Source organism: Chelon labrosus (genome assembly GCF_963514085.1).
Source record: "Chelon labrosus genome assembly, chromosome: 9".
NCBI lineage: Eukaryota > Metazoa > Chordata > Actinopteri > Mugiliformes > Mugilidae > Chelon > Chelon labrosus.
This window is the reverse complement of record NC_140359.1, coordinates 65519-93123: the sequence shown is the minus strand read 5'-3', so window position 1 is coordinate 93123 and position 27605 is coordinate 65519. Positions and strand designations below refer to the sequence as shown.

The window sequence follows — 27605 nt, the reverse complement described above, 5'->3', positions numbered from 1 at the left end:
ACTTTTGTAGCGCCCCCTAGAGACCAAGGGTCAGGCAAGTGTATAGACACCTTGGCAAAGTGACATGCTAGGACTTCTACCAAGTTACCAGGTTAGATGCCTTTCGCCCTTGCAGTTTGTCCTGGGCAGACACTTTATCTATGCAGAATAAGATTAATCATAAGAAGAATAACTAGATGATCGCAAGTGATCATAAAGGGGTCCATGCAGTGGTGTAGTCGTCCCCGAGCAGAACGCAGGGGCATGATTCACCAGTAGTGCCCCCATAGACCGTATTGCTCGAGACTTGGCGGGCTTGTTAAGAGTCATCCACAGATTATTGTCAAATTTCAAGCAGTTTACTGTGGTGGTTTGTGAAATATAAACATTGAAAAGTTATTTTATATTGAAATGTTGTATAATATAATAGTTATATTGAAATGTTACTTTTGTAGCGCCCCCATTTGGAGTGCTTGTACAGAATCATATTATTATCAATGATATGAAGTTTGACTTATACTGTTGCACGCCATAAAAATTAATTAGCCATTAACTATGTAATCAATAACCCAATAAATAAATATATGTGTGTGTATAGGGCCAACTCCGACAATCAATTCAAGTTAAAGCTCAGTTATTACACAAATACAAACAGTTAGCATGAATATTAGGCTATTTAACCGGCCAGTTAAAATATGAATTTCTCTAGTTTTTAACTAGCTAGCTAGTTTGCTATTGGCTACACAAATCTCTTTGATAAACATTCCATTACATGCAAACATACCTTTATCCTGGAGTTATTCTCCTCTTCCTTCCTCTTTATTTTTTCTGCCCCTGAAGGGTATGTCCTTTTTTGCGACATTGTTTAGACTTCAACCACAGCCTCTTTGGATGTGCACTGCACCGCAGGAGGCGCACATGACCGGTGCAGCGGAGCTTTGACATTTAAAGAGAGGCAGTAAGAATCACTAGGCCTACATCAGCAGCAGCACACTGTTGACATAAAACTGTGTTTTTGTACTGTAATATATCTTTGATCATACAGAAAGCATCAGTCATACGTGCAAAAATAAAAAAAATAAAATAATAAAAAAAAAAATCTTTGTTAATTGCTCTTGGGAGCCCCTTAGTGGCCGCGGGGGCCCTGAGCAGGCGCTTAGTTTGCTTATACCTTGGGCCGGCTCTGAGTAACACCAAACATCCTGAGCTTTTCATTTTAGTCTAAATGAAGTTTATGACCCATATATTCAACATGGTAGGGAGTTGGATTTAAATTAGGATTCAAACTACGATGTAAGTTTTAGTAATTAGCACACCGTCTTTATAAAATGTTTTGTAACAGCAAATTTGTACATTTACAGTTGAACCTGTAAAATTGAGTACAACATAACACAGTTGTATTGCCATAGATCATTAAAACGATAACTGTTAAGGTTTGATTGACAATGACAGACAGTTATCCTCACTCATATAAACCTATCAGTAGGTGGTCGCTGTTGTCAAAACATTTGCTTTCTCACAATAACATTCATTCATTCATCTTCTGTAACCGCTTGTTCCTGTGTAGGTCGCGAGGTCGGCTGGAGCCTATCCCAGCTGTCATTGGGCGAGAGGACAGGACAACCTAGACAGGTCGCCAGTCTATTACAGGACTAACACAGAGAGACAGAGCTCTGTCAGGGTTCTACCAACCCGACCTTTTTCCCCACATGCAGCCCCAGTGTAGACAGATAGCCGGTCATGAAATTCCGGCATCAGGTGATGCTCTTGCTTTAAAAAGTGCAAATTAAGCGGATAAATGATAACTACGTGAATACCTCACGCATGGGACTAAATTAACAGCTTGTTACAGTGAGAAAGGAAATGTTTTGACAACAGCGAACCCTATTGATATGTTTATATGATTGAGGCTAACTGTCTGGACATTGTCAATCAAACCTTAACAGTTATCGTTTTAATGATAGAATCTATGGCAATACAACTGTGTTGTGTTGTGCTTGATAGCAAGCCACTCAGCACACAGCCCTCGAGTCTCCCCGTGCTGAGGTTCAGGACTGTGGAGTGATGGGACACCAGCTTGTTGGGCATGATTGTGTTAAACGCAGAGCTGAAGTCCACAAACAGTATCCTGACATACAAGCCAGGACGTCCCAGTTTAGTTAATAATAATAATAATAATAATAAATTTTATTTATAAAGCACTTTACATCAAATATCTCAAAGTGCTACAGGTTAAAAAGAAGAAGAAAAGGTTTTAAAAAAGAAAAAAACATCTAAAGGGGACCAAAAGCTTTGCTAAAAAGAAATGTCTTAAGACCTTTTTTAAAACAGTCAGTTGATTGTGGTGCCCTCAAGGTGTCAGGGAGGGCATTCCACAGACGTGGGGCAGCAGCACAGAAGGCCCTATCTCCCATGGTCCTCCGTCTGGTTCTGGGTATGTGGAGGAGGTTTGATTGAGTGGAGCGGAGGGAGCGTGTTGTGTTTTGTGGATTGATGATTTCTTTGAGATAGGGGGGTGCGTGTCCATGGATGCATTGGTGAGTGAGGAGGGAAACTTTGTACTCAATCCTGGTGGAGATGGGAAGCCAGTGGAGTGAGTGGAGAATGGGGGTAATGTGCTCATGTTTCCGCACTCTCATCAGGATCCTAGCTGCAGAGTTTTGGATGTACTGAAGCCTCTGCAGACTCTTGCTAGGAATCCCAATGAGAAGTGCGTTACAGTAGTCCAGTCTGGAGGAGACAAAAGCATGAACCAGCTTTTCAGCATCTGAGAGGGAGAGAATGGGGCGGAGTTTGGAAATGTTACGGAGGTGGTAGAAGGAGGTCTTGCAGAGGTGATTTATATGGGCTTCAAACGTGAGTTGAGAGTCCATTTTTACACCAAGATTAGTGACTGTTGATGAAAGGGGGATGTTGGCGCCAGAGAAGGTGATGCTGGTTATGGATGATGATTTGGTCTGGTGAGGGGTGCCAATCAGTATGGCTTCGGTTTTGGAGCTGTTTAGTTGGAGGAAATTGTGCTCCATCCATGACTTTATCTCCTCCAGGCAGGAGGTGAGTTTTGATGGGGATGACAGTGAGGATGGGGTTGCAGCTGTGGCATTTACATAAAGCTGCGTGTCATCAGCATAGCAGTGGAATGAAATTTTGTGACGGCTGATGATTTGGCCAAGGGGGGTGAGGTAGAGGATGAAGAGGATGGGGCCAAGGACTGATCCCTGGGGGACACCGCAGGTGACTGTGTGTGGATGTGATTTGGAGTGACCCAGGGAGATGTATTCTGTCCGGTTTGTGAGGTATGACTTGAACCAACTGAGAGCAGTGTCATTGAGTCCAGTGGTGAGGTGGAGCCGGTTTAAAAGAATGCCATGGTCGACAGTGTCAAAAGCAGCAGAAAGATCCAGGAGGATGAGGAGGGAGGGAGAGCCACCATCAGATGACATGAGGAGGTCGTTTGTGACTCTGACGAGGGCAGTCTCTGTGCTGTGAGCGGAGCGGAAACCGGACTGGAATTTTTCAAAAAGGTTATTATGTTTGAGGTGGTCCAGAAGGTGGGTGGCAACTGCTTTCTCAAGTACTTTCGATATGAAGGGGAGATTGGAAATGGGCCTATAGTTGGATAAGACGTCCGGATCAAGAGTGGGTTTTTTGAGTAATGGTCTGATTATGGCATTTTTTAAGGCAGGGGGAACGTGACCAGTTTGGAGGGAATGATTTATAATAGCGGTGATCAGGGGGGTTAGGACAGTGATATGGGTTTTCACCAGGGAGGTTGGGAGAGGGTCCAGAGGACAGGTAGAGGATTTCATCTTCCTGATGATGTTCTGCACCTCTCCTGATGAAACCACAGGAAAGCAGATTAGGGGTTGTGAGACAGTATACGCTGTAGGAACAGTTTGGGTGGGAGGACCAAAAAGGGCAGAGCGAATATGTGCAATTTTTGATGTGAAAAAATCCATGAATTTATTGCACTGCTCTTCTGTAGTGGCAGTAAGTGGAGGGGGTTGTGGTTTGAGAAGTATGGAGGGCTGTGTTAATGGCATTGCCTGTCGACCTGTTTGCTCTGTATGTGAACGGGTGATAGTCCAGACCAGGAGGGAAGGAAGATTTTATGTGCCATTCAAAGTGCTTCATCATTGTGGAGATGAGAGCCACAGATCTGTAGTCACTGAGACTTGATGTGGGGACCGTGCAGGTAGGACTAGCTGCTCTCCTGGGGTTCTCACCTATGTGCACTCTCCTTATTCTTATGTTTTCACTTTCTGATCGTGCAGAGAGGGGAATCTCAGGTGCAGGGTCAATTTAAATATCATTTGCATATTTAAAAGAGGCGTGGACAGGGAGTTGCATATTTAAAAGGCACGGACAGGGAGGGGTCGGGTAAGCTCGATTGGAATGTACAAAGGAAAAATGCTTCTAGATCTGAGCGTGCACCACGTTTTAGAAGGAAATCCATGCAAGTCTTTGTACATGAGGCCCCAGGTCATTGTGTGATGGAAGTGGAGTGCATCCAGTCTCCGTCTCAGTCACCTCAAACAAGGAAGTGGTTGAGCTCCTCTGCTAGGTCACTGCTGGTTCTAGTGGGTGGATCCTTTGAGCCATAGTAGTTGGTAAGGTGCTGGATCCCCTGCCATACTCACCTTTGCCCCTTAATGCCTCTCTTTAGATTGGATCTGGCCTGGTTGTATGAGTCTGTGTTCCCAGTCCTAAAGCCTGCATCACTGTCCCTTAGCAGCTGCTTGACCTCCCTGGTCATCCATGGTTTAGTGTTCCGATAATGCAGGGATTCCCAAAGTGTGGTGCGTGCACCCCTGGGGGTGCGCGAGATGAAAAATGCAATGGTGGAGAAGAAGTTATTTTCTTCTACGCACTGTATATGTGCAACTAACTGAGCCAGCTGCGCTGCATTTGAAAATCGTCAGGTGGATCCTCATTTTTTTTATCTGTTCCTGAGCTTTTGCTCTTTGTTATTTATGTTGTGAGTTGTGTGTAACTTTATTACAATTTAATTAAAATTACTGGTGTTCTAATTTCATTTCCATAACCGCTGTGTTATGATGACGGGGTTGTGTTAGCTCCACGGCCATTTAAAGTTGCTGCAATTTTTGTTTAATGCGGCTGAAAATATTAGCCGTATTTCCCCCAACTTATCTGCTTTCTGCCTCTGAGCCTGAGCCTGTCGTCCATCCCCTTTGCTCTTAGAAGTGGAAGCTTATGCCCTTTGCTCTTAAAAGTGGAAGCTTGTGCGTGACTTTGTTTCATTATATGGAAAATGTTACAGTGTTTCAGTTTAATTCAAATGCGAGTGTGTTGTTGTGATCGTGATTATTTTGTTATATGTGTGTTCTGGTAACTTGAGCATGTTTAAACATGCTGCCTCTAATATGGCTATAAAAAAAAGCTTGTTTTTTTTTGTTTAGTATTTTTGGGAACCGCTGCGATAGTGTCTGACCTATTTTTCAACAGTGACATTAATAAGAATAATAAGAATGAGAAAACCTTTAATTGTCCCACAATGGGGAAATTTCAGTTTGCAACAGTATGCAGAAATGACAGAGATAGAACAGATAATAGACATATTGCACAGACTGGTGTTATTACACCATAAGGTGTAATAATATAGCACATATTTGGAGTTAGCACATATTCGCCATGGAGCCTAACGGCAGCAGGAAGGAAAGACCCTCTGCATCTTTCCTTCACACATGGAGAGTGAAGCAGTCTGTCACTGAAGCTGCTCCTCAGTCCCTTCAGGTCACCATGGAGGGGGGCTGGACTCATCGTCCAGCATGGAGGACAGTTCAGCCAGTTCAGCTCTGAATGTAGAATAAAATGGTGGATGTGTAGTCTGTCAGGTCTTGCTGTACAAACTGGTCCCAGTTGGTGCGTTGAAAACAATCCTGCAGCTGATGGGTTGCATCCTTAGGCCAGACCTTTTCTGATTAATTGAGCTGAGCTCTTTGCTCATCGTTGTGTTTTTCTGCGTGGATTAAAGATTGTTTAGACTACCCAAGCTGATGTTGAAGTGAATCAGTTCCTTTCTGTATATGTTTATCTTTTGTTCATGCTTCCAGTTTACTAAATGTATACTCTAGCCAATTGCATGCATGTTTAAGTGGTGCAGACATTACAACATTTTGGTTAGGACTTTGGTTATAAGTTCTGACAGGTTTGGGTTTAACATGTTTGCCAATACTGATTTTTTTGTAATTGTTTATTTTTTTAATATTGTCCATGATGTTGAAACAGAACAGGGTGTGGCTTTGAGAAAAAAAGAATTACACATTAAACAAAGTAACTAGAGTAAAAATATTTCTTCCACTTCCAAATTTCTTCAAATTTTGTTTCCTGCAACTTCATGGGGAAAGTTATCTTTTTCCATTATGAAAAATTCATGTATAATTTTATACCAATCATCCAGAGAAGATGGGTTTGGCTTAAGCCACTTCTTAGTAATATCATTCCTAGCCGCTACACTCGGTGTATTCTTTTTTAATATTAATGCCTTTTTAATTTAGAAATCTAGTATACAATTCTATCCAATTAAAAGTAATTTTTCATTTTTTTCATTTTATTTTACCAACAGTCTACAACAGACCTCTCAGTCAGTACAAAGGACAAGTACAATCAGACCATGTGAATGATTACATTCAGATTCATAGTAGTTTTGTTTTGAATACCTTGCCTTTGTTTCTGCTTCATATAATAGTATGTCACTTTTGTCCAACCTGCTCGGGGTAAAATTCAAATCGCGGGGTGATTGGGACTTCACTGGATATGTTTACTTCAATTTCTTTCCATCTTGCTTGGCAATTAGAATTACACCAACCATACAAATTCTTTAACTGAGCTGAAAATAATCGAATAATCTTTTAGACAAGGGAGAGCTAATCCTCCTTTGCCAATTGGAGAAATCTTATTCTTTGTTTCTTTCGATGCCAAATCTTGATAATAGTTTATCCCATTCATTAACTGTTTGTCAGTTATTTCTACTGGGATGGTTTGAAACAAGTATAATATCCATTGCAAAGCATTCATTTTTACAGGTTCAGTTCATGATTCAAAGTTTAATATTGGGATTAAATTCCATTTCTGTATATCCTCCTTTATTATCTAGCTAAAAAGGTGAAATATTTTATAACCTGAGAAGGAGCTGAAGTATCTATGAAAGACCAGGTTTTGAAATTGAGGTCTCTGCCTGTGATAAGTACATCAAAACATCATCAGCATAGAGAGAAATGTTATGTTCCTGTTCTTTATGCAGGTAATACTATTATCTCCAATAAGCCCATGGTCGGTACAACCCCTAGATGCTATCGGTTGTAATTACACATTTACTGTGAAAAAGGGTTGAATATTTCATTCATTCATTCATTCATCTTCTATACCCGGTTATTCCTGTTAAGGGTCGCGGGGGTCTGCTGGAGCCTATCCCAGCCGTCATCGGGCGAGAGGCAGGGGTACACCCTGGACAGGTCGCCAGTCCATCGCAGGGCTAACACAGAGAGACAGACAGATTCACACTCACATGCACACCTACGGCCAATTTAGAATCACCAATTAACCTAATGAGCATGTCTTTGGACGGTAGGAGGAAGCCGGAGTACCCGGAGAGAACCCACGCAGACACACATGGATTCGAACCTCGCTGTGAGGCATCAGTGCTAACCACCTCGCCACTGTGCCCCCCGTTGAATATTTCAGCCATCACATTTAGTTCAGGAGTGATGACTTTTAGTACTTCTTACTGAAGGATGTCTCAAGGTTTAGGTTCACTTTGTCAGCATTTTGCTGTTAACTATCAGGGATAACATTATGACCACATACCTTATATTGTGTAGGTCTCACTTGTGCCTTTTTTGTGTGTGCCAAGTCCAAAAGTTTCCCAGCAGAACATTGTATTGTCACAAGATGGTCATTCATATGTGTTATTCACTTCACCTGTGAGTGTTCACAATGTTATTCCCTTCACATTATTTAACAGAGCAACCGAGCATGTGAATTTCTTTACTATGCAACCAACAGGCATCTCCAAATTTCTATTAACAAAAATCCTGTGCAGAATGTATTCCATACCATCTTGTGGCTGCCTTAATTTTGCTTTCCAGTCCAACTCATTAGGTCAAGTGATTGTTATGGCCAGGTCCTCTGATGCAGCACTCCATCACTCTCCTTCTTGATCAAATAGCTCTTACGTGCCCTGGAGGTGTGATCAGGGCCATTGTCCAGTTGAAAAACAAATGAAGGTACCATAAAGTGCAAACCAGACAAAATACCATGTTGCAGCAGAGTGCTGGGGTAGTCATGCTGATTACGTGTGCCTTGAATTTAGATTCAAGATAAGTTCTTGCTTCATAGTGGGAACACACAACCACATCCACTCACCCTTTCTGCGTCTCACTAAAAAAATTTCCGCCTGCCATTTTCATTTCATTTTCATTTCAGAATGAATGGTGAGCCTCTAAGGATAATGCAGATGCATTTCCAATAATATTAGGAATAGTCATTGAGGATAAATCATACTCAGTGTACGCTAATTAAGACTGAATACAGTAAAAACTATTTCCCTATTTACACTCCATTAATCTATACTTTTGTTTAATCATATCATTTGGTCATTGTCAATTTTTTTCATTCATAGAAATCATTGTTTGATTAAAACTTATTTGTGAAAGTTCTATTATCTTTTAGTAGTTAAACAAAAGATGACTCGACTACTCAGAAAAAGTCAATACATTACTTGAAAAAAAAAAATAATGCATTAGTTGACTAATCAAAAAATGAATCCACAGATTAATCGACTGAAAAAATAATCATTTGTTGTAGCCCTGCAGTCATCACAGAGGGGCTTGTCAAGCACTTAAAAGAAGTTAGTACTCTCGCAGTATCCATCCAATCAATTGACATTGAGTTTGAGTGGCTGGTTGAGATCTGGCCTATCTGGGACAATAATGTTGGGAGGAAGAGCACCTGGGCTGAGCTCTTGAAAGCTGAACCACACTAATTAATGTTGGTCTTAAACTATGTGCTTCCTAAAGCAAAACATAAGGGCATAGGTTGGAGTCATGGACATGTCCACTTTGCTCAAGGTGCGGAAACCTGGAACACATCTAAGGGAAGATAATACAAAAAAACATGAAAGGGTACTTATGGCGGAAGCCATCAATGCACGTAATTGAATAAGGTGGCCCACTTCTCATTCTATAGGAATTCTAGCTTCTGTGTGAGATTGGCAGCAATTAGTGGAACATGAGCTTCGACTAAGAATATTAAACTACATTGTCACAATCACATTAAGGGCAGATATTCTCCTCTTACTGAGGTGACCAGGGAAGCAGTGCAGTAGGACCTGATAGTCCCCTGGGGACTTTGCTTGAAGGATACCTCCAATTATAAGGGACTTGTTGGTGATATCCAGCAAGCTTTTGTAGCCCAAGGCATCTCCATAGTCTTCAGTGAGCTGAGCCCATGATGAATCCAGTTAAAAAAAACACACCATGAGAACCAAGAATCTTGCAGGGCATTTGTTGGAAATTGTGGTGTTTAGATGTTTTTGTGTATACAGTTGAAACCAGATGTTTACATACACTGTGTTAAAAGACACAAACATTTTTTCCTCACTGTCTGAAGTCAAATTGGACCAAACCTCTCCTGTTTTAGGTCAGTTAGGATTACTAAAATAATTTCTATTTGCTAAATGCCGCAATAATGAGAGAGATAATTTCTCAGAGAATTTTTTATTACTTTCTTCAAAGTCAGAAGTTTACACAGACACAGATTACTATGTCTTTAAACAATGAAGGAAAGCCCTGATGATGATGTCATGATTTTGGAAGCTTCTGACAGGTTAACAGACAACATTTAAATTAATTGGAGGCACACCTGTGGATGTATTTTAAGGCTACACCTCAAACACACTGCTTCCTTGTTTGACATCATGGGAAAATCAAAAGAAATCAGCCAAGATATCAGTTGTGGAGCTCCACAAGTCTGGTTCATCCTTGGGTACAATTTCCAGATGCTTGAAGGTGTCACGTTCATCTGTTCAAACAATTATACGCAAGTAGAAACACCATGGGAATGTCCAGCCATCATACCGCTCAGGAAGGAGATGGGTTCTATGTCCCAGAGATGAACGTGTTTTGGTTCGAAACATGCCAATCAACCCCAGAACACAAGCTAAAGACCTTGTCAAGATGATGGCTGAAGCTGATGAGAGTGTCGTTCCCGACAGTGAAATGAGTCCTGTACCAACATGGGCTGAAAGGCCACTCAGCGAGGAAGAAGCCATTACTCCAAAAGTAACATAAAAAAGCCAGATTACAGTTTGCAAATACACACAGGGACAAAGACCTTCATTTTTGGAGACATGTCCTGTGATCTGATGAAAGTAAAGTGGAACTGTTTGGCCATAATGACCATCGTTACATTTGGAGGAAAAGGGGGAAGCTTGTAATCCTGAGAACATCATCCCAACTGTGAAGTATGGGGGTGGTAGCATCATGTTGTGGAGCTGTTTTGCCGCTGGAGGAACTGGTGCACTTCATAAAATAGACAGCATCATGAGGAAAGTACCTTATGTGGAAATATTGAAGCAACATCTCAAGACATCAGCCAGGAAGTTAAAGCTTGGGTGCAAATGGATCTTCCAAATGGACAATGACCATAAGCATACTGCCAAAGTAGTTACAAAGTGGCTTAAGGACAACAAAATCAGTGTTTTGGAGTGGCCATCACAAAGCCCCGATTTCAATCCCATAAAAAATTTGTGGGCAGATCTGAAAAGGCATGTGCGAGCGAGGTGGCCTACAACCCTGACTGAGTTACGCAAGTTCTGTCAGGAGGAATGGATCAGAATTACTATTGCGGGAAGCTTGTGGAAGGATACCCAAGTCATACAGTTTAAAGGCAATGCTACCAAATACTAAGGAAATGTATGTAAACTTATGACTTTGAGTAGTAAGTAATAAAAAAATTCTCTAAGAAATTCTCTCTCTCATTATTGCATTTAGCAAATAGTAGTGTTGTAGTCTTGGTCTCGAGACCACATTTTCAAGGTCTTGGTCTTGTCTCAGAATCGACTGCATTTTTCTCTCGGTCTTGTCTCGGTCTCGGTCGAGCTGTACTCTGGATTTTTTGTCAAGACCAGTCGAGACCGTGTGACTTTTGTAATGATGTGAGCAAAATCCACAGCCAGCACGGGCTTGCCTGGAAGGGCCAACATGTCTGTGGTGTGGACGTATTCGATATATCCACGGATAGCGATTTGCAAAATGTGTAATGCTGACATTTCAAGAGGGGGTATGAAATTATTCATCGATTAAAAGGAGACATGTTGGGAAGGCTGCTGGAATGGACAATGAGAGAAATCACTGCAAAAGCCAAACCATACTGCCAAGAGAGGTGAGACATCAGTCAGTTGATGAATGCTACTTTAATTGGTGGTTAAAGTTTCTTCCTAGTTCCAGTTTAGGCGAAATCCATCATAGTATTTTCTCCAAATGATTTCTGAAATCACCCTAGTGTTGCATTGGCATCATGCCAGTCTGTTCAGTTTCATTGACAGAGGAAATCCTATCAAGCTCTTGACACACTTCACGTACAATTAAAGTTGGCACAATAATTTCTTTATGTTTTGTTTTTCGGTTTTCAGCCTTGGTTTCCTCAGTTTTGGTTTTCAGTTTCGGCCAAGAATTTTCATTTCGGTACATGCCTAATGTAAAGCAATAACATAAAGATAATTAGATAGATAGTTTAGATAGATAGTTCCTTTATTAATCCCAAACTGGGAAATTTCACTAAAAATGGGCTGCCACTTGTGTAGCGCCTGGAGCAATTTGGGGGGATAACATTGCTTGCTCAAGGCACCTAAGCCATGAAGGTGGGGGGATGCGAACCTGTGACCCTTCGGCCCCAAGCTGCATCCTTAACCACTATACCACAGCTACCCCCAAAGTAAAATTGTTCAACCAATGCATAGGCCTATGTGTGTGTATAACCATCTGAAAAACTTGGTACCTTGATACCCAGGGCTTGGAAATTTTCTTTTTGTTTGTTTTTTGACGGGGCGAGGGTGAAGTGTGTTTGAAGATTGGCCAGTTGGCCTTACCAACAGTTTGAAATAAATTTATTTTTCAATATGACAAATAGTCTAATGCTTCTGTTTATTCAGTTTGGTCTCGGTCTTGGACTTGGTCTCGCCCCTCCTCGGTCTTGGTCTTGACTCGGTCTCGGGTTAGGTGGTCTTGACTACAACACTAGCAAATAATTTTGGTAATCCTAACTGACCTAAAACAGGAGAGGTTTAGTCTGGTTTAACTTCAGACAGTGAGGAAAAAAGATTTGTGTGTCTTTTAACAAAGTGTATGTAAACATCTGGTTTCAACTGTATGCCATAGTGAAAACTTGTCAGCTTTGACGAATAAGATCAAATATGAATTTTTTTATCCCATGGTGATAAAGAGAAAAAAAATAACTGTTGAATGTTGTCCAGAGTCACACAATAACTTTGATTAAATGAATTAAATGTTGTCTAGATCCACACAATAACTTTCAAATTAATAAAGTGATGGTATAATGCAAGAGATAAGACTTTGTCCAATCAAACATTAAGTTAAATATAGCTGCAAGCAGCAATGAAGGGTTCAAGCAGTTCGTTTGGGATAGAGTTGCAATAGTACTGATAGCATCAGCATGATCCAAGGAGGCCAACAGTACCATGTTTTTGAATATCAGGGATACAGGTCAAAAGTTATTAGCAAAACCGCAATTTTGCTAATTAAATCGCCCCCCAGTGGCCGAATGACACACTATTTGGAGCCAAAAAGAGAATTTCGCAAATTGCAGCGCCCCCTAGTCACCGAATGACACCAAATGTGCCCTCGGGATGGGGTCTGCAAACACACTTCCAAATTTAGTTTTGATATGTTACACCGTTCCCGAGATATGAGCTTGTATCCCGTTTGCCGCCTTCACCGCCGATTTTGATTGGCTGTAGCGGCCAACCGGTTTCGAACCCGAAGACGCCTGATAGTAACTTTTGTGCACATTGGGCAGAAGACGGTCTGTGCCAATTGTCGTGAGAATCGGACAAAATTTGTGACCGCTGAAAATTTAGTTTCGCTTTCAACAAAATCGTGAATTGCAAAAAATCTATCATAAAGCATTATGACGTCATAGGGTGCGTTGATCTCGGCATGATCCAAGGAGTCCAACAGTACCATGTTTTTGAATATCAGGCATACAGGTCAAAAGTTATAAGCAAAAACGCAATGTTTTCTAATTAAATTGTCCCTCTAGTGGCCGAAAGATACACCATTTGGAGCCACAAAGAGACTTTCGCTAATTGCAGCGCACCATAGTCGCTGAATGACACCAAATTTGGAATGTCCCCTCGGGAAGAGGTCTCTAAACATACTTCCAAATTTAGTTTTGATATGTCACACCGTTCCCGAGATATGAGCTTGTATCCCGTTTGCCGCCTTCGCCGCCGATTTTGATTGGCTGTAGCGGCCAAACAGTTTCGAAGCTGAAGAGGCCTGATAGTAACTTTTGTGCGCATTGGTCAGAAGACGGTCTGTGCTGATTTTGGTGAGAATTGGACAAAATTTGCGAGCGCTGAAAATTTTGTTTCGCTTTCAACAAAATCCAATACGGCGGAGAATCCAATGAACAACATAGGTATCGTTGATCTTGGCATGATCCAAGGAGTCCAACAGTACCATGTTATTGAATATCAGGCATACGGGTCAAAAGTTATAAGCAAAACGCAATTTTGCTAATTACATCGCCCTCTAGTGGCCGAATGACACCAAATTTTTATTGCGCACTTCTAAGGCAGTGTCGAAGCGAGTGATCAAGTTTGGTCTTCAGAAGTCAAAGCGTCACTGAGACATAAGAAAATTTCCTGTTTGGCGGCTTTGCCGCCGACTGCGATTGGCTAACACGAAAAGTTGGCATGAACTGTCACTGGGGCAACCCACGGTATCTGCAGATATCACAATTTCATTTCAAATAAAAACGCATCAAGAGATATGAGCAAAAACAATGTTTTGCTAATTATAGCGCCCCCTGGTGGCCAGATGACGAAAGTTTTTTTTCATGCACTTGGAACAGCGTCTGGAAGTGTGGTACCAAATTTGGTTTCATTGCACCAAAGCGCTGCCGAGATATGAGCTCAAATGGGAAAACGCCGCCTTCCCCGCCGATTTTGATTGGCTGTAGCGGCCAAATGGTTTCGAAGCTGAAGACGACTGATAGAAACTTTTGTGCGCATTGGTCAGAAGACGGTCTGTGCCAATTTTCGTGAGAAGTGGACAAAATTTGTGACCGCTGAAACTTTTTTCGTGTTTTCGACAAAATCGTAAAATGCAAAAAATCTACCATGACGCATTATGACGTCATAGGGTGCGTTGAAATCGTCATGATCCAAGGGTTCCAACGATACCTTGTTTTCAAAAATCGGACATACGGTTCAAAAGTTACATGCACAAATGTACTTCAAATTTTGACCAGTTGGTGGCGCTAGACCGTGCTTAGTGCTTACATGTAACTTAGTCAAAGTAATATTGAGACTGCCCTTAAGCTATGTGCCAAATTCACAACTTTTTACCATACGGTTCTATGGGCAGCCATAGACTCCCATGGCGGAAAAATAATAATAGGGAAGAAAACGTACAAACACAATAGGTGCCTTCGCAGCTTCGCTGCTTGGCCCCTAACAATAGGTTTCTAGCAGCTTCGCTGCTTGAACCCTAATTAAAGCTGCAAGCAGCGTTGAAGGGGCCAAGCAGAAAGTTCAGCAGTCCAGATTTGCCGTGTAACTCAATGCAGTTGCATCAGACATATAGCATTAAGCAGTCACAGCAGGTTTCAAGTCAAACAACCCAGGATTGGTTGAGATATAAGGTCACTTCCTGTTTGGCGGCTTCGCCACCGATTTCGATGGGCTGTTACGGGCGAATGCTTTTGCCAGTTGTTCCAGAAAGCAATGCATTGATAAGGCATGGTCTGAAGATGGCCTGTGCCAATTTTGGTGAAGATCAGATGAAAGTTGGCGTGGGTCGGCCTAAGGACGTCTAACAGTATTACCAGACACCATTAGTACATTTTAATTCCAAACACATCAACAGCTACAGGCCAAAAGGCATCTTACTTAATTGCAGCGCCCCCTAGAGGTCAAAGGTCGCCATATTTCTTGAGCGTCCCCCTGATTGGGTCCTGAGTCCATGCACAAAGTTTGGCTTTGATACATGCAAGGGTTGCTGAGATATGAGCTCACTTCCTGTTTGGCGGCTTCGCCGCAAATTTCAATTGGCTGTTACGGGCGAACGGTTTTAGTTCCGAAGACAAAAAGTAATGCATTAATGAAGCATGGTCTGTAGATGATGTGTGTGAAGTTTGGTGTCGATCGGACAAAATTTGTGACCTTTGAAAACTTTTAAGTGTTTTGATAAAATCCAATATGGCGGACAATCCAACATGGCGAAATTAACATCATAGGTATCGTTGATCTCGGCATGATCCAAGGAGTCCAACAGTACCAGGTTTTTGAATATCAGGCATACGGGTCAAACCTTATAAGCAAAAACGCAATTTTGCTAGTTACATCGCCCCCTAGTGGCCGAATGACACCAAATTTTTATTGCGCACTTCTAAGGGAGTGTCGAAACGTGTGACCAAGTTTGGTCTTCGGAAGTCAAAGCATCACCGAGATATAAGAAAACTTGCTGTTTGGCGGCTTTGCCACCAACTGCGATTGGCTAACACGAAAAGTTGGCATGAACTGTCACTGGGGCAACCCACGGTATCTGCAGATGTCACAATTTCATTTCAAATAAAAACGCATTAAGAGATATGAGCAAAAACAATGTTTTGCTAATTATAGCGCCCCCTAGTGGCCACAAGACACCAGATTTTTTTCGTGCACTTGGGACAGCGTCTGGAAGCATGGTACCAAATTTGGTTTCATTGCACAAAAGCGTTGCCGAGATATTAGCTCAAATGGAAAACGCCGCCTTCCCCGCCGATTTTGATTGGCTGTAGCGGCCCAATGGTTTCGAAGCTGAAGACGCCTGACAATAACTTTTGTGCACATTGGTCAGAAGACGGTCTGTGCCAATTTTCCTGAGAATCGGACAAAATTTGTGACCGCTGAAACTTTTTTCGTGTTTTCGAGAAAATCGTAAAATGCGAAAAATCTATCATGACGCATTATGACGTCATAGGGTGCGTTGAAATCGTCATGATCTAAGGATTCCAACGATACCTTGTTTTCAAAAATCGGACATACGGTCCAAAAGTTACATACACAAATGTACTTCAAATTATGACCAGTTGGTGGCGCTAGACCGTGCTTAGTGCTTACATGTAACTCAGTCAAAGTAATATTGAGACTGCCCTTAAGCTATGTGCAAAATTTCGCAACTTTTTACCATACGGTCCTATGGGCTGCCATAGACTCCCATGGCGGAATAATAATAATAGGGAAGAAAACGTACAAACACAATGGGTGCCTTCGCAGCTTCGCTGCTTGGCCCCCAATAACCATGTGAATATGAGCACGATTCAGTTACAGCCTACAGTACTTGACAGTTTGTAAATTTGGACACATTCATAAATGTAGGCATCTAACCAGCTGTATTGAGCTGCCAAAGGACAGCCAAAACAGGGGGATATTTTTTGATTAACCTTCTCACTGACATTTGTGCCTACTGTTTTTCTGTCTTCAGTTTTTCTTACAGATGCAACAGGCAGCAGTATCACTTGGGGCAGAAGTGGTGTTGGGAGACCTGGGTATGATGGAGGTGGGCCGCCTGGCTTCTCTGGAGGGCTCTGTTTTTGATGGTCTGTTGGAATTACTGGATCGATTAAAAGGAGACATGTTGGGAAGGCTGCTGGAATGGACAATGAGAGAAATCACTGCAAAAGCCAAACCATACTGCCAAGAGAGGTGAGACATCAGTCAGTTGATGAATGCTACTTTAATTGGTGGTTAAAGTTTCTTTCTAATTCCAGTTTAGGCGAAATCCATCATAGTACTTTCTCCAAATGATTTCCGAAACTACCCTAGTGTTACATTGGCATCATGCCGGTCTATTCAGTTTCATTGACAGAGGAAATCCTATCAAGCTCTTGACACACTTCACGTACAATTAAAGCAAATACCTGAAAAGAATTTGAGAAGATTCTTCCCTTTTTTTGCTTCTATGTGCCATGCGCAGAATGTGAACACATGATGCAGGACAAAAGTGTCCATGGCACAGCCACTTATCCAAAACCTAACTAGAAAAAGTCACAACACTAATACTTATTCGCAAAATCAAATAACCACATGTATAGACACAGAAGTTAAGCAGGATCATTTGAACACAGTCAATTTCTAAGCTGGAAAATCACGTCGGTTGTCGTAAGTCAGCTGTAAGAGTTGCGGTCCGAAGATTGTTGTCTTCCTGTGCCGTGTTCCTGTGCAGATGGGATTAAAGCGGTTGCTCCTTTGTTCTCAAGCAGAGATAGCAGCTCCACGCTAACACCGGTCGGTGCTCCTTTTGTTGGTAAAGATGGATGGTAAAACTTGGCAGGTAGATTTTGTCATACGCACACACACACCCACACACACTCACACTCCCACACACACGCACACGCTGATGTTTACCCACTCAAAAAGGATTTAATTCTCTGTAATGTTTATGGTGTTTTTTTTTTTAACTGAAAGAGACGGAATATTAACAAAGAACTGAAGAAAAAGCCATCACATACAGTCAAGCCCGAAATTATTCATACCCCTGGCAAATTTTGACTTAAAGTTACTTTTATTCAACCAGCAAGTTTTTTTCTTGATTGGAAATGACACAGGCGTCTCCCAGAAGATAATAAGACGATGTACAAGAGGCATCTTTGTGTAAAACAAAAACTATTTCTCAGCTTTTATTTACATTTAAACAAAAAGTGGCATGTCCAAAATTATTCATATCCTTCTCAATAATCAATAGACAAGCCTTTTTTGGCTATTACAGCAATCAAAAGCTTCCAACGATTCAAGGATTCTTTATTGTCATTACAACACATGTTGGTACATGGGAAGGAACAAAATTGGTTTATCTGGTCCTGATTTAAGCCATAAGTAAAAAAAAAGTATAAATATAGAATATAGAATAAAATTAGTATTGTACAAAATAGCAAGGTGTGTATAAGTATGGGCAGTAAAAAAAGTGTCAACACTACAAATTAACTGCAATGAATGACCAGTGATATTCAGTCCTGTACCATTGAGGCAGTGTGCAAAGGGAGTTAAAGTGACAAGTACAAAACCAACTGCAATCTGTGCAGATGTGTCTGTGGGTGGCTGTTGGAGGGGGGACGGGGGCTACGGAGGTCCTCCAGCGTTCAACAGTCTCACAGCCTCCGGGAAGAAGCTGTTCCTCAGTCTCGTGGTCCTGCTCCGTAGCCTCCTGCGTGAGGGGAGAGGGACGAACAGTGTGTGTGCAGGGTGGGTGTGGTCTTTCCTGATGCAGGTGGCCCTTTTCCTGCATCTGGAGGTGTAAATGTCCGTGGTGGTGGATAGACTGTGTCCCACAGTCTTCTGTGCAGCTTTCACCACCCTCTGCAGAGCTTTCTTCTCTGCCGCAGAGCAGCTGCCGTGCCACACAGTGATGCAGGAGCACAGGACGCTCTCCACCACACACCTGTAGAATGATGTCAGGACTGAGCTCCCCAGTCCGGCGCGCTATTCCGTTGCCCAAGGCCAAGTTTCTCTGCAGACTGCTTGATGATGTTGCTGAGAATCTTGATGTATTGCTCTTTTTTCATGGCGTCGTTGTGATTAGGTACTCACCCCCAAAGCATGAGGTTCCCACCAACATGTTTGACAGTGGGGATGGTGTTCCTAGAGATGAAGGCTTCTCCTTTTTTACGCCACATGAAATATACATTTTGGCCAAACAATTAAATTTTTGTTTCATCCATAAAACATAAGACCAGAAGTCTTCTTTGTCCAGATGAGCATTTGCAAAGGCCAAGTGGGCTTTTGTGTGCCTTATCTGGAGACATGGTGTCTTCCTTGGACTGCGTCCGTGATACCCAGCAGTGTGCAGTGTCCGTTGGACTCTCTGCCTTGAGACTTTGCCACCAGCAGAGGCCAGATTCTCCAGGATGGCCTTGGTGGTGATCCTTGGATTCTTTTTCACCTCTCTCACTTTCCTCCTGGCCACAACACAACTGATCATGGCTCTGAGATTTTCTACAGTGCGGAACATCTTGCACTGTAGGCACTGGAACTTGAAAATATTCAGATATGGCCTTATAGCCCTTTCCTGACTTGTGAGCAGCCACAACGCGCAGCCGCAGGTCCTCAGTGAGCTCCTTTTTGTCTTAGCCATGACTGTCCACAAATAAACTGCAAAGAGCTGCTGTTTTTCACCAGTTGAGTTGATTAAAACAGCTGTTCCAAATGAATCAGGGTAATTATGATGCTTTAGAACAGCCTGTACTATTTGGAATGGTATAGAACTTTGGATTTTCCCTTAGACTGTTACAGTTTGCGAAGGGTATGAATGTAGTTTTCTTGATGCATTTGTATTTTTGTGTCAACCATCACAAAGTCTATCCCCACATAACAGAGACGAGCATGCTCCTCACATTCTACTGAAATGACCCAGGATACTATGCCCAAGATAGTACTTTGGCTATGGGAAAAGCCATAGTGTTTTGATCTCTGTACTTCAGAAGTTCCCCTGGCTTTAACCCTCGTGCTACCTTTGGGGTCTCTGGGACCCCAGGTGAATGGACAGACAGATAGAGAGCATGCAAGAGGGTAGCACGAGGGTTAAATGGGCATCAGTTCCTTGCTCTACAACACTATGTGTCCCTTTGTCATTATTTGTGTGTTGTGCCATTTCAGTCAGTCTTCCAGGGGTTGTCTCTATGTGACCAACATTGATTGAACTCTGCTGCATCTGCATCACGGTTTTGTCCAGTATTATCTTTTTCTCAGTCTTTATTCACTGCCTAGCCAAAAAAACGAGGTCATACAATCTAATATTTTGTTGGACCGCCTTTAGCTTTCATTGCAGCACGCATTCGCTGTAACATTATTTTGATAAGCTTCTGCAATGTCACAAGATTTATTTACATTCAGTGTTGCATTCATTTTTCACCAAGATCTTGTATTGTTGATGGGAGAGTCTGACAAATGCGCAAAGCCTTCTCCAGCACATCCGAAAGGTTCTCAATGGGGTTAAGGTCTGGACTCTGTGCTGGCCAATCCATGTGTGAAAATGATGTCTCATGCTCCCTGAAGCACTCTTTCGCAATTTGAGCCCAATGAATCCTGGCATTGTCATTTTGGAATATGCCCGTGCCATCAGGCAACAATCCATTGATGGAATAACCTGCTCATTCAGTATAATCAGGTAGTCAGCTAACCTCATTCTTTGGGCACTTTATGTTACTGAACCTGGACCTGACCAACTGCAGCAGCCCCAGATCATAGCACTGCCCCCACAGGTTTGCACAGTAGGCTACAGTAGGCTATGTGACGAATGAATGGTTCTCAGTGGGGTTAAGGTCTGGACTCTGTGGTGGCCAATCCATGTGTGAAAATGATGTCTCATGCTCCCTGAAGCACTCTTTCGCAATGTGAGCCCAATGAATCCTGTACCAATTAATTTGTATCTAGAGAATCCGCTAAACGTAATCAAAATAGACATGATATGAGAAATACTGGAAAATAGATCAACACACGTATAAGAGCAAGTCATCAGTATATAGTGGGACCTTGTGTTCAGCCCCCATTGCTGTATGCCTAGAAATCTGGTTTCTGACTTTAGAGCTATCGAGAGTGGTTTGATGGCAATGGCAAATAACAGTAGCGATAGAGGGCAACCCTGGCGTGTTCCATGGAAGAGTGGAAAGCACTTGGAACGTTTGGAGTTTGTGCACACCAGCTCCTATGGTGAAGTGTAAAGCAATCTGATCCAAGAGACAAAGTTGTCTCCAAAGCCGAAGTGTTTCAAAGTAAAAAACAAGTGGGACCAATCCACTCTATCAAAAACCTTTTCAGGGTCTAAAGATATGGTCACCTCTGGATCCATGAGAGAGGATGGCATGTAAATGATGATATTTGTAAATGAGTGCTGCTGTTTGATGAATTCTGTCTGATTTTTAGAGATGATTGAGGGCACAATGTATTTGAGCCAATGGGCCAGGATCTTTGCAAGAATTTTAACATCAGCGGATAAGAGTGAAATTGGGCGGTAGTAAGAATGATTAAGAGGATCATTTTCTTTCTTGAGAATGAGAGAAATAGATGCTTGCATAAGCATAGAGCCAGTTTGAAATTAATGTTGAAACATCTCTAGCAAGAGTGGGACCAATTTCTCAGAATTTTTTTTTTTTTTATAAAATTCTACTGAAAATCCATCTAGCCCTGGCAATTTGCTGTTACGCATTGATCTGATTGCTGAAGAGATCTCAGAAAGCCACAGGGGGCATCTAACAATTCACTATCATCGGCTGAAACAGTTGGGGTATCCAACTCAAACATTCATGTTCTGTCACTAGAGACCTCTGACTTGTAGAGATGGGAATAAAAACTAGTTACTAAAATGTTGTTTATCTCATCAGGGTCTAATGTAGGCATACCTGTCTCATTATTGACCTGTAAAATTTGGTTCGAGGAAACCCTGGCCTTCAGTTGGTGTTGTTCAGCGTCTCTACTGTTGATAAATTTAACTGGCGTTAAGATTGTCTGTATTTGTAATCGGTTTCTCCAAGTTGTTTGACGCGAGCGGCGGTATTTACATAAGATGTGTACGAGTTAATTTTGCCACGTAGAAAGGCTTTTAAGGTTTCCCATAGAAGAGAGGGGGATATGTCCCCAGTTTTATTTATTTATTTAGACTTAGAGCTACAGTACCCTACAAATTGCTTATTTGTTCTATGCTTTCATTTCAGAGTGCAATGTGACACTAAACTGAATAATTTTCAGTAAAAAACTGGAAAAAGTGTGGTGTTCTAAAACTTTTGACCGGTAGTGTAGATATATCCAGCATGGGGTCAGTGACACAGTTCATGTCACCTCCCATTATTACGTCATGTGTGTTTAAGTTTGGAAAGGAGAATAGTAGTTCTCTCATAAAATTGATATCATCCCAGTTGGGAGCATACACTGAAACATGGGTCACTGGCACAACACACCTGAAGCAATGACATAGCGGCCATTTGTATCTTCAAGGACACAGCTGAGAGTAAAATGTACATTTTCCTAATTAGTATGGCTGCACACTTTGATTTTACATTAAATTTTCAATGGAAAATCTGTCCAATCCAAGGTCAGCTCAATCTCTGTTGTTCTGTATTAATTAAGTGTCTCCTGGAGAAATACAATGTCTGCCTTTAGGTTTTGAATGTGGGAGAAAATGTGCTTTATGTGCTTTATTGCGTCCAGGACCGATGGAGATAACTTTTTTTTGTCTGCCCCCCACCCACCTGGACATTGGTTATATCTGCCATGACATAGCATTTGATATAACATGTATAATAGTTCCATGTTGTCTGACAAAAACTGAAGTAGAAAAACTGAAAGAAGTAAAACAGCAACAACCAAATAATAAGTAACCAAAATGCGTGCCAACAAAGTAAAGTGAACGAAAGAAGAATGCAAAATGCCGTCTAGCTTTTTCCCTTCCCCACTGCCCTCACTCCCCAGTTTGACCTGCAACCTCTTCTTCCTCCCTAGGCCACATCCCACAACTCCCATCCTTCATCTTTCCTAATGCTAGAGAACCTCCTTGCCAAACACATTGGCACTCTATCCTAAATTTACCAAATTCCTCCTTTTCACAGTTTCAGACAATTGACAAATAGTCCTGATGAGCTATCATATTCTCCCCAAAAGAGAGAAAAAGAATAATAATAATAATAATTTAGCACAACAGAGTTAAACTGACGAACAAATGGTGGAAATGTATAAACATGGTAAGTTAAGTAAAGTGCAATTCAACATAGCACAATAGCCCATTAAACATGTTGCCACACCTCGAGCTGGTATACAGGACGTCCTAAACGCAGATGCAGGTGTAATGTGGGAGTGAAAAGCTTTTCCAGTTTATGACACTGGATGGCTCGAAATAGAATGTACAAATGTGAAAATGTCCTAGAGCGTGAAAATCAGGTCTGGCTGGAAATAGCAGTGTTGTTTTAAGGCCCAGATTGTATAACTTTGACATAACTTCCCTGTATCTCATGTCCGGTATGTAGTTTTGAAAAAAGATCTGTATCGGTTTCTCCTGATATTGAAGTTTCCCTCGTTGTTTGAGGGGGTCCAGGATCACTAATTCTTTCACTTGGTATCAGTGAAACCGAATAATAAGTCTGCGGTCATCCTCTGGGAGGTGGCTTAGCAGTAACCACTCTGTGTGCGCAGTCAAGTTCAGGGGGAGACTGTAGCGTCTTACTGCCAAACAGCTCTACGAGCAGGGCCAAGAAAAAGGCAGTAGTTCGAGGTCTTTCAGTAGATTCTTGCAGTCCAATAATTCTGATGTTATTCCTCCCGCTCCAGCCTTCCTGGTCTGCCGCTATGGCTACATGCGTGGCATTGCTCTCAGCTAGCATGTTGTATTTCTTTTCCAGTGTGCGTAATTGGTGTTCCAATGAAGGCGTGCGAAGGTGTGCGAAGGCATGCAAAGTTTTAAACTCAGTGCTAGCAAGGCATGCGCTACTGTGAGCATCGTCACTCTTAGCTTCCTCCTTCTTGGACTGTTTTAAAGACTTAGAGGCCATTTCGATGAGAAATCAGAAGTATTAGACGTACAGTTCATCCACTGATGCTTGAATGGAATGGAAAACATTACTTAGAAGAAAAAGTCACAGGAAAGCAAAACCTTTCGATGTTTGATTGCTGTATTTTGTTTTTATCTCAATAAAGAATTGATCACAAAAAAAAGGAAAGCAAAACCTCTGTCGCCTTTGCTGTGCTATACGGTTTCCTGGTTAATCTCCACTATACAAGCAGACTCTGTACATGCTGTCAGAGTTAAATGTGAGTCTTTTACGTCCAACCACGCAGTATCCAGCAACTTGAATGCTAATACTGTATCTGGTAGTTCCATCTTGAATTTACATATCCTTGTGTAGTGCTGTTCACATTCGATTTATATAGTCCATCATGGAACCACTGCTCTCTCTAGTAATCTGGTCAAACCTTGACTAAGCCTCATAAATTTGGTCCAAGCGCTGAAAGTGATTGGAACCTTAATGTTTTTGTTCAGATTTTTAATAGGGATCCAAGCACTGAAAGTGGTTGACACCCTATTGTTTTTGTTTGTATTATTAGGGGTCCATGCAAAGAAGTTCCAGGAACCCTATTGATTTTGTTGCAATTTTTCTCCTTCTTCTTCTTCTAATTATAATGATTTCTCTTTTTCTGCGTATGCGTAGCTAAAGTGTCTGCCCAGGACAAACTGCAAGGGCGAAAGGTATCAAACCTGGTAACTTGGTAGAAGTCTTAGCATGTCACTTTGCCAAGGTGTCAATACACATGCATGCAGCTAGGTGGCACTATAGTAAGCCAATTTACGTTTTGCCTCATATCTCGAGAACCGTGTGCCCCAGAAACAAAATTCTTTCTTCCGCTGATTCCTTAGAAAGCATTGCTTCTAATGGACTAGGCCACGCCCATTTCCATCTGCCATTTTGAAAATATTGCGCATCAAAGCAAAATCAACTCATCCTAGCCCCTTCATCCTATTCTCACCAAACTTGGCATGTATTATTTATGGACAACGATAATGAAAAGTTCTCAAAAGAACTGTAGCAGGGTTATTGATTACAAAGTTAATGGATAATTACTTTTTACAGCGTGGCGCAGTATAACTCCAAAGCTAATATTTTGTAAAGTATATACCCAAACTTAATCAAACTTCAGATCATTGATAATAATGTGATTCTGTACTTTTGTGACCCTTGGTCTCTAGGGGGTGCTCGAAAAGTAATTAAAAAACTGCAGTTTCGTGAAATTACGGGCTGAAGGGGACGCTAAAATGACTACATGTTTATATCTCACAAACCACCACAGTAAACGCATACAAGCCCACCAAATTCCGTTGCTTCCAACCCGCCTTACTCTCATTCACTTGTCAGCCAAAGGATTCCTCTGCAGACACTTTGCCTCCTTTTCAGTCCGTGTCCTGTAGGGGGCACTACAACGACTACATGTTTATATCTCTCAAACCACCATACTAAACTGCTTGAAATTTGACGCTAATAATTTGTGGATGACTCCTTACAACCCCACCAAGTTTGGTGCAATATATATACATAGGGGGCGCTACTGGCGACTTATGCCTCTTCGCCACGGCATGGACCCCTTTATGATGGCTCGTGATCATCTAGTTAAAATAATATTTCTTCCTTAAGCACATCATCCTAGCTTAATTAGCTCCAAAATCCTTATGTTTATGAAGTTATGACTTTACATTATCATGTCAGTTTTGGTGAAAAGAACATATTTTTTGGTCAGAGACATTCACACCAATGGCCTCCTGGGGGTAATTTTGTAGGGCTCTGGCAGTTCTCATCCTGTTCCTCCTTGCACAAAGGAGCAGATACTGCCCCTGTCCATCTGTCCTAGAGTAACTACCTGTCTCTCGAAATCCCCTCGGTGCTCTTGAAACTGTGCTGGAAGACACAGCAAACTATCTGGCAATGGCACGTATTGATGTGCCATGCTGGAGGAGTTGGACTGCTTGTGCAAACTTCCTTGTCCTTGTGATGCTTCAAGGCATGTGTCATTGTTTGGACAAACCTTTCTGTAAGGGTGTTTGTAGCAGGATGGTATGGAGCTGACTTAATATGTTGCACTCCATTAGTTTGCAGCAATCCAGCCATTTCCTGCGAGATGAGCTGAGGTCCATTATTGGAAACTAGCTGGATATTGAATCATGTTTGCTAGTTCTCAGGTAAAATAACAAACCCTCAAAACCCACTTGGAGGGAGCTGTGGTAGGGCTGCTCGATTATGGCAAAAATCATAATCACGATTATTTTGATTGATATTGTAATCACGATTATTAAAGACGATTATTCATTGATTTGAGAACAAGCATTTATTGAACTTTTAACTCTGGTATTTCTTTTGACACGATACATTTGAACTGAAAAGCAAGAAAAATACAAATATATATTTATATATATATATATATATATTTCTCTTATTTATAAATAAGAGAAAAATATATCAATAAAGTTAATTAAATAATATGTAAAAAATAAAAAATAAACACTATCCCAGACTTAGGAGACGGCCTGGGAATAATTTACCGTAAATGTTCATATAAAGCGCCTGGTTATTCCTCAAATCCATTGACATTTTACACAGTATTTTTTATTTTCCGTTTTTGAAGGGATGGTTGGCAACCTTAGTAGCGTGACATATCTTGCACAGTATCTTCGTTTGTTCCGAGTCAGACTCCTCGAAACCGAAGTGTTTCCACGCCACAGAATTCGCTTTACCTTTCTTCCCGACCAAAGGCTGCCTTTCTACCATCTTCTATCGTCTTCTTCTACGCTTCTTTTTTTTTTTTTTTTTTCGGCGGGGTCAGAGCGGAGCGGAGCGCACAAGTGGAGATGGAAGCGTTCGCTGCATTAACCACACAAGACACGGCGTGCGGCAGTATGATCGTTTTATTACGATTATCTTATTTTCATGATCGAGGGAAGCCAAAATCGAAATCGAAATTCAATTAATCGCCCAGCCCTAAGCTGTGGAGTAGTGGTTAGAGGTGCACCTTGGGACCAAGGGCTCCCAGGTTCGCCTCCCACCATGTCCATGGCTGAGGTGCCCTGAGCGAGCATCTAACCCCCAAATTGCTCCCCGGACGCAGTCCTTAGAGGCTGCAGCCCACTGCTCCAACTGTACACACTACTGTGCCTATTATTCAGAATTCCTGTTATCTGCTCCCACAATGGGAATTGACAGGCCATGAAAACAGTAAAATCATAATCTTTGACAGGTCTACACAACAATCATTAATTACTGTTTTTAGAAGTTAGAAATAAGGTATTTTTGGGGACTTCCAGTTGACAGCCATATGGAGTAGTCGCGGCCAACTGGTGCTCTCATTAACCCCTTGACACCAAGTGTAACAAATTCACGATGCACGGTTTCCGCTCAGACTGCAGCCGAAATAACATGTAATCCTCCAATGTCGGTTTGTGCAAATTCAAAAAATACCTAGGAACCTTTTGCAAGCACTAGTTTCTCGTAGGACCGGTCGGAGTGGTAAGCAAAAACACAAATAATTAATTTCTTTATATAATTGAAAAATCAATTCAGGTGTCAAGGTGTTAACTTTTATTTTTTCCGGATATTCAGACTACTTCCCACAAGGTCAAAGCATTTGAACTCACTTTTGTAATTTCAATATCCTGTATCCAACTCAATATTAAGCCGCAGAGTGGTAAATCAGGGAAAAAAGACGACTTGGCAGGTACCTTAACACTGGATGCCGTGTCTAGATGCTAGACCAGCATCAAAAGGCGCTAGCAACCGATTTCAAAGCCTCTTTTAGGTCACTGGAAAGCAAGTTTGACCAAATTCAGTCCGTCGTGGAAGACCACGGTCAACGCCTT

At 41.8% G+C, this 27605-nt stretch overlaps 1 protein-coding gene across 1 annotated transcript in view; it reads left to right on the top strand.

The window, feature by feature from the left end:
* The window catches only part of rint1 (RAD50 interactor 1), a 107187-nt gene that overhangs the window by 57614 nt on the left and 21968 nt on the right, over window positions 1–27605 (top strand). Inside the window, exon 12 of the mRNA XM_084552149.1 lies at window positions 16710–16930. Within this exon, the coding sequence (XP_084408275.1) occupies window positions 16710–16930 (221 nt within the window). The remainder of the gene's footprint in view (window positions 1–16709; window positions 16931–27605) is intronic.